At 47.8% G+C, this 13,774-nt stretch overlaps 1 protein-coding gene across 6 annotated transcripts in view; it reads right to left on the bottom strand.

Annotated features, from left to right (window-relative positions):
* Positions 1–13,774, bottom strand: part of CCDC136 (coiled-coil domain containing 136) — a 28,123-nt gene that overhangs the window by 10,874 nt on the left and 3,475 nt on the right. For all 6 annotated transcript variants that reach the window (XR_011463963.1, XR_011463964.1, XR_011463962.1 and 3 more), the window contains exons 5-13: positions 8,296–8,619; positions 5,974–6,085; positions 5,215–5,383; positions 4,825–4,965; positions 4,333–4,488; positions 3,885–4,055; positions 3,222–3,407; positions 1,498–1,692; positions 826–1,053 (exon numbers count right to left, since the gene is read on the bottom strand). Coding sequence is in view for 3 of the 6 variants with exons in the window: in XM_070369265.1 (XP_070225366.1) it covers positions 826–1,053; positions 1,498–1,692; positions 3,222–3,407; positions 3,885–4,055; positions 4,333–4,488; positions 4,825–4,965; positions 5,215–5,383; positions 5,974–6,085; positions 8,296–8,619 (1,682 nt within the window). In the remaining 3 variants the exon portion in view is untranslated. The remainder of the gene's footprint in view (positions 1–825; positions 1,054–1,497; positions 1,693–3,221; positions 3,408–3,884; positions 4,056–4,332; positions 4,489–4,824; positions 4,966–5,214; positions 5,384–5,973; positions 6,086–8,295; positions 8,620–13,774) is intronic.

Consider the following 13,774-nt stretch of genomic DNA (forward strand, 5'->3'; position numbering starts at 1 on the left):
GGTCTCTGTTATCCAGGCTGAAATCGGATGCCCCTGGAACCTGATCAACCAAATCGCAGGGTTTGGACTTCTGCTGCTCTATGCATCTATCTGCCTGTCTAGGCTAATATCTGAACAAATTGATCTCACTTAAATGGAAACTGTCTTCCTGCTCTTCCTTGCCTACACTGAGGCCTCAGACCAAATGCATCTCCCAATCCCGAACATACTTGTTTAGAAATTTCCACCAATATGACCTCAGAGGCCTGACCACTCACTGGTGTTTGAGACACATGGATTCTCTAGTCTAACGCCTCTGACCTGGCTGTTACTGCTGCAAAGTTCCAATCCAATGAAGACAGTGAGGTCAGTACCAAGAACCCCATATGCTGGGAATTTCTCTCTTAGAAACAAATGGCCCCAGATATGCCTCATGTAGAACACCAAAAGGTTACAAATTTGGATCACTGGAAAGCGAACTTCTCAATCATCAACCAGCTCATGAGGAAAAGACAACATGTTTAGAGTCAGTCCTAAAGAACCCAAACAAACACTAGGTTGCTCTACTTCCAACTACATCTGGAAAATGAGGTATTAAAGAGACTGAGTTCAAAGTATCAGGAGATCACAGACTTCCTGATCATCACAGTGCTTCAGTTGGGCATCCATCCGGAGGAGCAGCTCAGGCCAGACCTAAAGCTGTGACTAAGGAGCCCATGAGTGGGCTTCAGCTTCCTCTCTGCTCCTGGCCCAACAGGCCTTCGGAACTCAGACCCTGCTATGGAGCACCTTTCCCTAGCATACTGCTGCCCCCAGAACTGTCTCCCTGCCTCTTGCTATGGTTACCTTGTTGTGACCACACTTCGAGGACTTAGGCCATTTGGGATCCTCGGGATTCTCCAACACTTCCCGGAAGCTGGACTCCTTGAAACGGTGCAGCGCTCCTTGCAGTTCTAACTGTTCTTTTACTATGTTCTCTTGGTTCTGTATCAGTTTCTTCTGCTCCTCCTGCATGCCTTGGTAGAGCATCTGCACTTCACACAGGTCCTGTAACTTTGTGAGAAGCTCCTGACTCTGTGAGGTGGAGTGGAAGGAAGTGGGCGGCACTGTGATAGTTACCCGGAAAGACCTCTGCCTCCTTCCCTCTGGGGACCCTTCCCTCAAAGGAGTTGGCTTTGCTCAGCCCACTTGGGATAGGAGGGGAGTCTTTCTACACAGACCTGCCAGTGGAGGAGTTAAGACCTCCTGTGGGTGGATGTCTTTTGCTTTTTACAAAGTGATTTCAAGGACATTTTCTCCAGATGGACTAAATATCTAAAATGCTGGACAGATTCCAGAGTTGAGGTTGTATTTCAAGATTTAAAGCCCTAATCGGCTATATTGAGCAGTTTTGTGTGAGGAGACTGGTGAGAAAGTGAGGAGTTAAGACAAAGTTCCTTTTGCATCCTTTCACTTCTCCTCAGGTCGCTCACATCCGGGAAGGGCCTCGCAGCTGACAGCCGCCCTGGCCGCCATTACCTTATGGAAGAGACCAGACTTGGGGAGTGGGAACGTGAGCCTGTGCAGCTCTTCTTGTAGCTGGCCCTGCTCCTCCTGCATCCTCCTCTGCTCCTCCAGGAGCTCGCACTGCTCCATCTGCAGCTGTGCCATCTCCTTCTGGCTGGCTTTGTAAGTCTCCTGCAATTCTGTCAGTCTGAAGAGCAGCGCATCACACTGTGGATGGGGCGGGGCACGCAGGGTGGTCAGCGGACCACGCCTGTGTTTTGTCCTGTGATTCACCAGGATCTCCCTCCCTGTGGTCACCTTAGACTGATCACCCCAAGCCCCACTGCGCCCCCTAGAGGCCTAGATGTTGAACGGGAACCCCAGCAGGCGGCTCAGGGCTGAAGTTTGGCTGTGCTGGATATTTTGCCTACTAGTCCTCTCTGAGGGTGGTTTTCAAGAGAGTGTTGGCAATGCCCCTCCCTTCTTACCTCCCCCTTGCTTCTTTCCTCTGGTGAAGACCATTTTCCCACCGTGCTGGGAATTCTAGTTTTCCAGTTGTTTCTGTAACTGATTATGTTCCTTACCAATAAGGATGTACTTTCACCCTAATTTCCCCCCATATTTGTTTTCATCATCAGCTTTAAGAATCTTCAGAGAAGTATGAACTATTGCTAAGCTGGGGTTGAGAAGACTAAAGTATCCTATGACTCCAAAAACCCAATCTTCTAGTATCAGACTAGTCTCAATGCTCTTTTAGGACTAGAGAAAAGACTGCCTCTGTGTGCCAACATCCTTCTCCCTTCCTATGGTCCCCTCCCCTAGTAGAGGAAGTGATGAGCGGGATATGGACCCCCTGGCCCTCTCAATGGAGTCGGTGTGGCGGGAGAAGGGAAAGTGAGCCTGGGTGTAGAAAGGCAGGTGGACTACTAGGGCAGCCCAAAAAACATCTCCAGCTCTGTGTCTTCGGAAGGCCTTCCCCTGGAGACATAGCCTGCTGTGGCAGGAGCAAATGAGTATTCTAGCAGTATTTTGCATCATGTGTTGACATTTTTCCATTTCCTGCCAGTGATCAGGAGCTGAAAGTACTCAATAAGGCTAATTAATAATGACTTGCATTTTACACACTATGGAGAAAAGGGAAAGTGAGGAAGGAAGGCCTTATTGATCACCAGGATTTTTCACTAAAACAAAGTGAGGTAAGAGTAATATTCTGCTCAATTTAAAAAGGGTAAGATTCGAGTTGAGAATTTAACTACTCTGAAGTCATGGCATAAATCCTGGAAAAGCCCAGGTTCTTCTAATAACTAATCAGCACTCAGGGCACCAACCATGCCTTCTGACAAGAGCAGCTACAATCTGCCTCAGAAAACTGGACCTTCTCTTTCTAGTTCTAACAGTCATAGCTGTGCATATGGGCCTACGTGTATGTTCTCCTCCACAAATGACAGGATTTCACTATAGTTCTAAAAATAAAGTATAAAGTCTACGCTCATGGAATCATGTGTAAAATCTTCAGGTGTTCAGACTGGACCCAGATGTATTGATTCTACTAAGCTGTAGCTCAGGCTCAAAGTGAAGGTCAAGTCAAAGTTTTAATGTTAACAGCATGGGTTCTGTCTCTGTCCCCTACCTTTCCACACTCAGCTGTGACTGGACAGGAAGTCCATCAAGCCTTTCATTTGCATGACTTCATCTCTTGCCCCTCTACTTCCTCTCTCCAAGGCTTGGGAGACCTCACCTGTCTTAGTTACAATTACCTTATTAGCACACTTCCCTTTGTCCTCTAGGATGGACTGGGTGCTCCTGAGCTGCTGCAGCTCCTGCTGGCAGAGCAGGAACTCCTGCTCCAGCTGGTCATACATGTGCTTCTGCCGGTCCAGTGTTTCCTGGCTGCACTGGTACAGCCGCTTCGTCTCCTGCAGCTGGGCGTGGACCTCTGCACTCTGGGGTGGGGAGGCAGACCCCACCATTATCCCCAGAGACCCATGGCCACACTCTCTCCTCTCGGGCAGGGGCTAAGGGGGTCCTACCCTGTCCTTTCCAGGTCTAGGGGGGAACTCCCTGAGATGGACGAATCCCTAACAGGCTCTCCACAGATACTGGGGGCTTCCTCTCTGGGGAGGCAGGGAAGGGAAAGGGCCTCCTTTCTACAGTCATTTCGGACTTAAAATCACAGGAAGCCGAGTGTGTTGTGACCCTGTGAGGTCACCTTTCCACTGGGCACAGTCATAGTTGTGTATATGGACCTACATATATGTTCTTCATGAATGACAGGATGTGATTATGGTTCTAATAGTAAGGTATAAAGTCTCCTCACCAACAGGTCCTCCATAGAACTACCATCCCTTTCTCCTGCGGACCCAGCCTCTCATGGGAGGGTCTGCCGGGCTACCTTCTCCCTCACCTGAAGCTTGTTTTACCTTCTCGCTGCTCTCCTGGTAGGTGGTCACAACACCCCTGAGGTGCTGCACCTCGGCCTCATGGCAGCGCAGAGTGTCCCGCAGGTGCTGCTGCACGTCCAGCAGCTTGTCCTTCTCACATGAGATGCTCTGGCACTGCAGCTGCAGCTTCTGTAGCTGGCACTGTAGCTCCTGCGGTGGAGGGGGCCTGGGGCAGTGCCTCTGTAGTCCTCCACCCACTCACTCTTCTGCTGGAATCGCCCTCAGACACAGTCTGAGAATCCACTGGTCCCTGCCCTGTGCTTACAGGCTGCCCTCTGGTCCAATGGGGGACTCGAGGGCAGCTGGAGTCCTGGACCTGCAGTGCCATACAGGTGGCAGCTGGAGCTATTTCAACGCTCTACTCTTCTCCCCACCCTGCCCAAACCTCTTGGCACCTGAGCAGCCCCTCATCTCGGGTTGCTGTTACCTTCTCACTCTGGCTTTCTACTGTGCTTTTCATGACTTTGAGCTGCCGGAGCTCAGCCTGAAGTTGTAGCTGCACCTTCAAGAGCTCACTCTGTTCATCCTGGCTAGCATCGTACTTCTGCTGCAGGGCACAGAGTCTGGTCTTCAGCTCCTCGTTCTGTGGTGGGGAGGATGTGGGAAGAGTGGTTACTCTCAGAAATCAGCAGACCCCTCTCCACACCAGAGTGGTTCTTTTTGCCGAGCAGACATCTTGAGGAGCTCCCCTGGGCATTAGTGTTTAGTTTCTTCTCTGCAGCAGACGCTCCATCATGACTACCATTCTAGAATGCAATGCTGTGTGACTTCTCCACTTGCTCTCCAGTTGGCCGTACCCCTGGCTGCAGGCCAAGAGTCAGTAGAGTGCAGCCCACCTCTGCCTTCATCCTCCCTGGAAGCGGTAACTCCAATTGGGCCCTTCTGCCCTCCCCTGGTGCCCAGCCCTATCCGTGTTTACCTGGGTGACACTGTGGGACGTCTGAAACCGAAGCACCTCATTCTGTGCACACTTGAGCTCCCTCTGCAGCCGCCTCTGCTCCTCCTCGCTGGTCCGGCGATGGTGATGTAGCTCTTGCAACTCACAAGTCAATTTCTTACACTGTGTGGGAAATGGAACAGGAAGCCTGAATTACTACAGGGACCATATGAACTCTGGGAATGGACCTAGGCAGAGTATGGCAGTACTTTTACTGGAATATTCCATGAAAGGCACACAAGTGAGACCCCAGAGTCTGATCTCTTGCCATAGCACCTGTCTCCCTTGTTGACCTTGTGTCTAAGGAGATGCTGCTGACACAGGCCAGGAGAAGGTAAGAGCGAGGCAGTGAAGGAGCTGGCCTTTCCCTACCTTGCTCTGCATATCATGCATCTGCTCCTTGGCTCCCAGCAGCTGCTGCCGCAACAAATGCATTCCAGGATCGGGCTCCAGGAAATCCTCTTCTGAGGTCTGAGACTCTGCTGACCTCATAGTCCGTAGCGTTTGGGACTCCAGCCACCTTTCTGTTGCTCTTCGTGTCCTGTAATTCAGAACCCCAGAGCCACGTTCGGGAGAGCGTTCTGCCCAGCACAACCTGCCAAGTATGCCTGGTCCTGATGCCTTCATTTTAGGCAAAAGACAGTTAAGGAGCCTTCTCTTGTGATTTACCTCTCAAACACACTTGAAGGATGACAGAAAAAGTCCCCAGCACCTCAACCTGCAAAGGCATGTCTGGCTCTGAGAGACCCTAAGGGTACTAGTCCAGTCAGGCTCCAGCCTGGGACTGGAGTGAAGCCAGCTCCAATTTGGAGGCAGTGCATCCTTAGACTGGATCAAGTCTGGGAGGACAATAAAGGAATTGCTTCTCCTCTACTCCAGAGCAGAGCCAACCAGACCTAACTGCCTATAGTGGAAGAAAATGAAATTTCAGAACTCGCCCAGCTCTAGTCCTGAGACATCTGGTTGGATCCCCATACCTGCTTCTCAGCAGTATTCAAACCCCTCAGATACCATGGGAAAGACCAGCTCTCCCACAGTGGAGGAAGGCTGGGGAGCCTGACATCTGCCTTCGCCGGTTCTACTCAGGGAATAGCCCTGTCCTAAAGAGCCCTGTGGGCCTGTGGGCTGTACCTCTCACTCTCCAGATCTGCAAGCTGCCCTGTGAGGCTGCTGTTGCTCTCCTGCAGGGCCCGGTACTCCTCGTTCAGGAAGTGGTAGCGTTCCCGCAGTTGCTGCAACTCTTCTGCAGAGGACAGGCGGAGAGGTGAGACCCCAGGGAGGAAGCACAGATGACCAGCCCCCAGTTTTCTAGCCCAGAAATCTGGCTGCAGAAAGCTGAAGAGTTTCTTTTTCTAGAGACAGATGAGATACCCCATGCAGAGGTTTAGAAGACGGGGCCCAGAAAGTTTCAAGTTGCAATGGGTCTTTGTCCTCTTTCAGTGTGCTGCCCTTCTTTTCAACTTCCCAGAAGACTGGCCCTGGGTGTCCATCTTCCAAACTTCAACCAAGAGGGGTGGGGTGGGGGGTGCAGAGGTGGCAGGGGAAACAAGCAAAACCAACCTTCATATTTTTAGGAGCTTTGAGGGTTTAATTAATTAATTGTGAGGGTTTTTGGTTTATTGTATTTAAAGTTCCCATTCAACTGTTTACGGTTATTGTCCTTACACTTTTAGTACAAAAAGCTGAGAGTGTGAACTGCCAGTCCTCAGCTTTCAGAGACAACCCAGGCATCCTTGCACTTCTTGTTGTCCTTTTACTTCCTTTATCATCACACCCAATCCATTGGCCTGCACGTGGTCAAGAATTCTTTCTAATGATCTTTTTTATCTGCCAGCAAAAAAGCTCACCACAACTGAACCCACAAATTATACATCCACAAGCATCAGCAGAGATCTGGTTAAAATGCCCAGCACAGATCCTAAGTTCCAGATACCAATACTTTTTCATGATGTGAAAATAGAAACACACATATCTGCTTTGTTTTTTCATGATGAAGAATTAATTCTCTCAGAATACTAATTCTGCTGATGTTTAAAGAACACTAACTTGCTCCAATTAGAGCCCAAGGCCTATCTTTCCCGCTCTAAGAGTCAACACCCTGACATTCACTTCTAGTGTTCCTTCTTTAGTCCAATCAAAAGTCTTCCACATACTCCAGATTACCGTAGAAGGAAGGAAGGAAACTAATCTTTAATAAAAGCTAACCATGTGCTAAGCATTAGACCGGATGATTCCCGCCTTGGCGTTAGTTGTGTGTGAGTGCTTTCAGCATACTAGGCATTTCATTTAATCCCCAAAATAGCCCTATAAGGTTTTCTTTCTTTCTTCCTTTTTAAATAAACTTTTAGTGTTAGAACAGTTTTTGATTTACAGAAAAGTTGCAAAGATAGTGCGAAATTCCCTGGAAGTATTTTCACCCAGCTTCCCCTCTTGTTAACATCTTTCCATGGGTACATCTGTCATGAGTAAGGAATGAACACTGGTATATTACTGTTAACTAAACTCTATACTTTATTCAGACTTCTCTACGTTTTCTCTAAGGTCCTTTTCCTGTTCCAGAATCCCATCCAACTATAAAGTTTTATTAATCAATTTTCACAGCTATGGAAACCGTGAGATAATAACCAGGCTAAGTTTATCCTGCTAATTAGCAGAGCTGAGATTCTGAACAGCCCAAGCCTTCCAACTGTGTTAACCTCCTTCTCAGAGTATATCAGTCCAAAGGCGCTTCTGAGAAGCCTGTTACAGCTGGGAAAACTTGAAGTTCTTTTGATTCCTTGTTGACTGCCTTTGCTTGACCTGGCCTAGTACAGGGCCTCCCATTATACTCAGATCATAAATCTAGCCTCAGAATAAAGGCAAAGTCTCTGATGTCATGAAGCCTAGCAACTCACTGGGAGACTCTGAGCAGAGCTCTAAGCTTTTGTGTACCTCATGTATTACTAGAAATAACCTCTGTTCCTCTCCAGCTGTCTTGTGCTCTGGTTTGTCGCCCCCTAAAACTTCTACTTGGGGAAGGCTGTGTGCAATGCTGTGCTTAGTTGCTCAGTCATGTCCAGCTCTTTGTGACCCCATGGACTGCAGTCCACCAGGCTCCTCTGTCCAAGGGGCTTCTCCAGGCAAGAATACTGGAGTGGGTTGCCATGCCCTCCATTCAGATTCTTTACCATCTGAGCCACTAGGGAAGCAGGAAGGGCTTTAGCACAGGCAAATCAACAAATGTACGATGGCTCTGTGAGGAAGAATTCTCAGGGGACATCTCCATGGTACTGTTTCTTATACCATCATAGATTGGTTACATGACCTCAAGCTTTTCTCTCTTACAGTCTTGAATCCCACCTAGAAGTTTCTTCTACAGGTTCCCAATTCATGATCTAAGCCCACCTTCTTGCAGCCTAGCTCCCTCTGCTTGATTTGACTCACAGACCGGGAGGAGGGCTCACTTTCTCATACCTTGCATCTCAGAGAAATCTGAGAGACTGAAACTATTGGAAGGGTCAGAGTTCTTCATGTCTATTTCTGCACGGAGGGAGGTGATCTCCATCTCGTACTCTCCTCGGATTCGGTCCATGTCCTCGAGTTCATTCTGCATCCGGCAGATGTCCTCCTGCAGCGAGGCTATGTCACTGTCATGTTCAGTCGCGGAGTCCTCCGCTGCTTGCCGCAGAGTCTGGATCTCAGCCCGGGCTAAGTGCAACTCCTGTTCTATTTCCTTAAGTTCACATTCCTTTTCACGCTCTAACAGGGAAATCTCCTCCCGCAAGGACCGCAGCTCACCTGCAAAGCCCAAAGATGATATTGAGATGATCAAGAGGATAACCAACCGTATTCTAGAGGCACAAAGTTAAAAGGCAGGTTTATTTCTTATCTGGAAACTCCTGACAACCTGGTCTCTACCCCATCAGAGAAGTACAGCTTCACCTGATGTGGAATAAAGGGAATACCTAAGAGAACACAGTCAATCTAGGTAGTAAGGTACAATAGGAAAGCAGATCTTGAGGCTTTGCATCAAAAACAAATTAGGCAAAAAAAAAAAAAAAAAAAAACAACAACAACAAAAAAAAAACAAATTAGGCTACCCCAAGCAAAAAGTATTAGGTACTTCTAAGAAATCACCTAACAGTTAAAGACCAGACCTAATTTTTAGCATTTTACTTATGCCCTGAGTCTTCCCAAAAAGTATCCTACTAAAAAAACACTTATAGATTATTCTCATCTATTCAGTCTGGGAGCTTAGAAATTACAGAGGCTCAGATTTTCCACGAACTGCTTGTGTTAAGTGCTGGTCCCAAAACAATGTGTATTTAGAGCTCACAGCTGAAATTCAAATATAAGCTCATAGCAAGGTAATCAAACAATGGGGAAATAAACTAGATGCCAATTAATAAGGGATTGTTTAAATTGAAGAAGATGAAATAGAATATTGGCTGCCATTTAAAAGAAAGTGGTAGATCTATAGAGAAAACATGAAAGGGTTTCCATAATATACTAACTAGAAAGAAAAATGAGCTGTAAAATACATGGTATTATCCATTTTTGCAAAAATATTTATACGTATAGTATATAACACAAATATATAGAGACATAGAAAAGGGTCTGGAAAGATAGAAGTCCTCAACCATAAAACACAGTTGCTGCTAAGGAATGATTTAGCATGTGAGAGGGACTTTTACTTTCCACATTATATATATCACTGCTTTGATAGTTTTCACAACAAGCCTATATTTTATAATATGTTCTAATGTACAAAATAAACATGTCAGAGCTCTCAGTATCTGTGAAGCATCTCAGGGTTTCTGAATAGAGGTACTCATTGGGAATCAGGAGAACCTAAATGTGGAGCAAGAGTAAAAAGATATTGCCACCAACACAGAATTCAAAATTTGGGGGTCAGGATTAGGAAATTAGGATTCAGTTAGGAGGGTCAGGACTTTCCCACAAACTCTTTGCAAGGCAGCCTCTCCCTAACCCTTGCCCCCAACTCCCTTCAGATTTCAACCTTCCCTAGCCTCTACCCCAACCTTCTCAATAAATTAAGCGAAGTCTTTCATTAAATGCTCTCATAGCCCCTTGTACTTTGCAGCGTGTGTGTTATTAAAACGCTGGCCTCCCCTTCACTTGCAAGCTTCATTAAGACAGGAATCGTGTCTGTTTTGCTCACCATTATAGCTCCAGGATCTGCCAGAGACCCTAGCATAATGTACTCAATAAATATTTGCTGTATACATGCATAAATGAGGCAGGGGATACATCTAGTTCACAAACTTTTACTGAGGACTACAGGTGCAGAATTGTATGTTTGGGTATTAAAAACAAACAAACAAACACTAGAACAGAAAATGGAGGTTTGACTAGAAAAACTTGGACATACTACAGACATAAACGCTGGGCCGATGGGGAGTCCGGAGGCATGGGGGAAGGTCTCTGGCCCTACACTGCCAAGCTCACAGGTGCGGTTCCAGGCACACCTTTTGCCAGTCTTCCTTTCTCTGCAAGCATCCTAGCTGTCTCCTCTACTTAGTCTACTCAACAAGTATTAGTTGATCACCTCTGTGCCAAGCCCAAACATCTCTGCTTAGATTCTCTGACTTCCTTCCTATTCGAAGGAAACAAAGTCCTTGCCCTTTTTACTACTGAACAGTCTGCCCCTTGGAGCATATAGCCTAGTGGGGGAGACACACAAGTCACTGGCCATTAGGATAAAGGCCCGGGTGGGTTTTCTGTCAGAAACCTCCACTTCCCCACTCTGCCCCTGATGTTCAGGTTCAAGTATCCCTGAGGTTTTCCTCTATGTCTTTAAAAAAAAAAAGGACATTCTCAGATCCACTGAATAACGGAGGGTCAACCTTGAAAAGCTCTTAATTAGAAACACACAGGGGCAGCGGGGTGGAGCTTGCGGACACCAGGGAGGACCTTATCTGGAGGCTGGGCTGGGCGGCCCCTTACTGGGGCGGCCTCGCTAGGAGTTGGAAAGGCCGGACCCGGGTGCTGAAGAGCCAGCGCCGGTTGGCAGTGAGACTGGGGCTATCGGGGCGACGCCGAAGGCCCTGGAGCCGGACGAGGGGCACAGAAAAATCACTTCTCACTCACTGGTTATGGCCTCCATCTCACTGGCCCGCCCCTCACCAAGCGGTCTCTCTGGGCGGGGCCTCCCGCCGCCGGCCGGTCCCAGCCCCCGAAGGGCTGTGGCGGCCGGAACGGCCTCTCAACACCAGCTACCTCTAAGGCCGCGCGCGCCCCCTCTTGGCGGAAACGGGCAACGCGCGTGCGCAAGGACTCCTCCGTGGCGTGGGCTTTGGGTGCCTGCCCCAAACCTTCCCTCATAGCTCAGTGGGTAAAGAATCTGTCTGAAAGGTAGGAAACCCGGGTTCGATTCCTGAGTCGGGAAGATCCCCTGGCAAAGGAAATGGCAACCCACTGCAGAATTCTTGCTTGGAGAATCCCATGGACAGAGGAGCCTGACAGGCTATAGTCCACGGGGTTGCAAAGGTTGGACATGACTTAGTGACTAAACCACCACCACCCAGACCTGCAGCACCCCCACCACCACCACCACCACCCGCCCCATCCCACCCCTGGGCTTACGTGAGGTCTAATGCTCTAGCGGATCCTTTCTTTCATCATACCAACATGATCCAGTGTGACCCATCCCCCAAAAACGAAACACAAGGAGCTGTCCCTTGACTTCTTTTCCGTTGTTTCTCTGCTTCTCTCCAAGACATGACTACTGGAATTATGCGTACTCAACCTTCTCCATTTCACTTCCCCTTTCCTCTTCAAGCTCAGTATAGTCAGGTTTCTATCTTCACTGAAACGTCTCAGAGCCCTCCGTCTTGCCCAAACCAATGGCTGTCTTACTTAGCAACTTTTGACAGCGCTGATCACTGTCTCCTTGAAGCACTTTCTGCTCTTGGCTTCCAGGTCACCAAATGCTTCAGTGGTTCCTCCTGCTTCAGTCTCTGTTCATTTCTCCTTGCCTGTGAGACTTTTAACTTTCAGAGCATCCCTGGAACCCTTTTCTCTCCTTTTCCTGTATCTCTCCATGTGATTTCACTGTGATCTCCCATGGATTCAAATGTAATCTATATGCTAATGACTCCCAAATTTATATCCCCAGTCCTGATTTCTCCCCTGGTTCTGAATTCATATATCCAGCAGCCTCCTTTAATATATTGACTTAGATGTCAATAGCCATTTCAAACTCAACATGTAGAAAACATGTCTTAAAGGGTTCTCCTAGCCCTGAAATTTGTTCCTTGTCAAGCTGTTCGCATTCCAGTAGATGACACCACCATCCATTCAGTTTCTCAAGGCAAAGTCATCTTTCATGCCTCTCTTATCCCCCAATCCAATTCAGCAAGTCCTGAGAGCTCTAAATTTCAAATTGTATTCTCAATCATCTCCATTTCTACTGCTCTAATCCAAATAACCACCATTTCTTTGCTGGACTATTGCAATTATTTGCTGACCAGACTCAACTGTTTTGACTCTTTTCTTGTCATTCAATTTCCACAGAGTAGCCAAAATATTCTTTTAAGAATGTAAAGTGGATCATATCCCTCCAGCCCTGGCTAATACCCTCCCATGTTTTCCACTATACTTAGAATACAAGTCAAACCTCTCAGCTGGCTTATAAGGTCCTCTGTAATCTGAACTCTCCCACTTCTCAGAACTCTCTCTTAGCAAAATCCCCCACATGCACTTTGCTCCAGCCATGATATCCCTCAAACACATGAAGCTTATTTTTGCCTCTGAGCTTCTGCAGTTGCTAATTCACCTGCCTGGTGTGCATGTCCCTCAGATCTTCTTCATGATTCAGGTCTTAGTTCAAATGACCCCTTCTCAGACATTTCTAACTACTCTATCAAAAATACACTTCCATCTTACCCCCATCCATATCATATTGTTATATTTTCTTCCTGAACTGATGGTGTTTGTCTGTTTTCTGCCTTTCCCATCAGAATGTACTCTTCATTAGGGCAGGGATCTGATCTACGTTGTCCATAGCTAGTCCTCCAAGTATACAGGCACTCAATAAATGGTTGATAAAGCATATAAGTCAGCCCTATTTTACAGCTAAGGAACTGAGTCTCAGAAAGATAAAAGTGACTTGCTCAAGATCACAAAGCTTGTTATGTGCCAGAACTGGGCTCAAGAATCTAGGTGACCTGAGAACAATGCTCACACTCTTTCCCCAGAGCAACATGGCTCCTGCAGTTTCTCTCCCTCCCTGAATGGCAATCCACTCCAGAATTCTTGCCTTGAGAATCCCATGGACAGAGGAACTTGGTGGGCTACAGTCCATGGGGTCGTGAAGAGTCGGACCTGAGTGACTAACACTTTTACCTCCCCCCCACCTCAGCACCTTTATTGTCTACTTTTCCTGTTTTATTTTCTACCTTTGCTTACGTCTTCTTTCCCTCCTCTTTCCCTCCTCCTCTCCCACCTTGGCTTGCTCCTCTCCAGGCCTGCTTGCCAGCCTTCCTTATTTTTCCATTTATACTTCTCTTTTGGCTTGATCTCAGTTCTGCCTGGAGAGTCCCTGCAGTTTTCTAGGGCAGCTCCCCAAAACCTTCCCAAAGCCCACAGATGTAACAAAACCTGCCTCTTTATTTGGTGGCACAGTGGACTGTAGGATGCCTGCCTTGCTGCTTCCCAGAGACGTGGGCGTTAGAAACAAAAGGGCTTTGGGGGCCACTAGGCTGCAGTCCATGGGGTCGCTAAGAGTCGGACATGACTGAGCGACTTCACTTTCACTTTTCACTTTCATGCATTGGAGGAGGAAATGGCAACCCACTACAGTGTTCTTGCCTGGAGAATCCCAGGGACGGCGGGGCCTGGTGGGCTGCCGTCTATGGGGTCGTACAGAGTCAGACACAACTGAAGCGACTTAGCAGCAGCAGCAGCAGCAGCAGCTCGGTCCTCGGTAGCA

This window comes from Bos mutus, chromosome 4 (genome assembly GCF_027580195.1).
Source record: "Bos mutus isolate GX-2022 chromosome 4, NWIPB_WYAK_1.1, whole genome shotgun sequence".
In the NCBI taxonomy this organism is placed as follows: Eukaryota; Metazoa; Chordata; class Mammalia; order Artiodactyla; family Bovidae; genus Bos; species Bos mutus.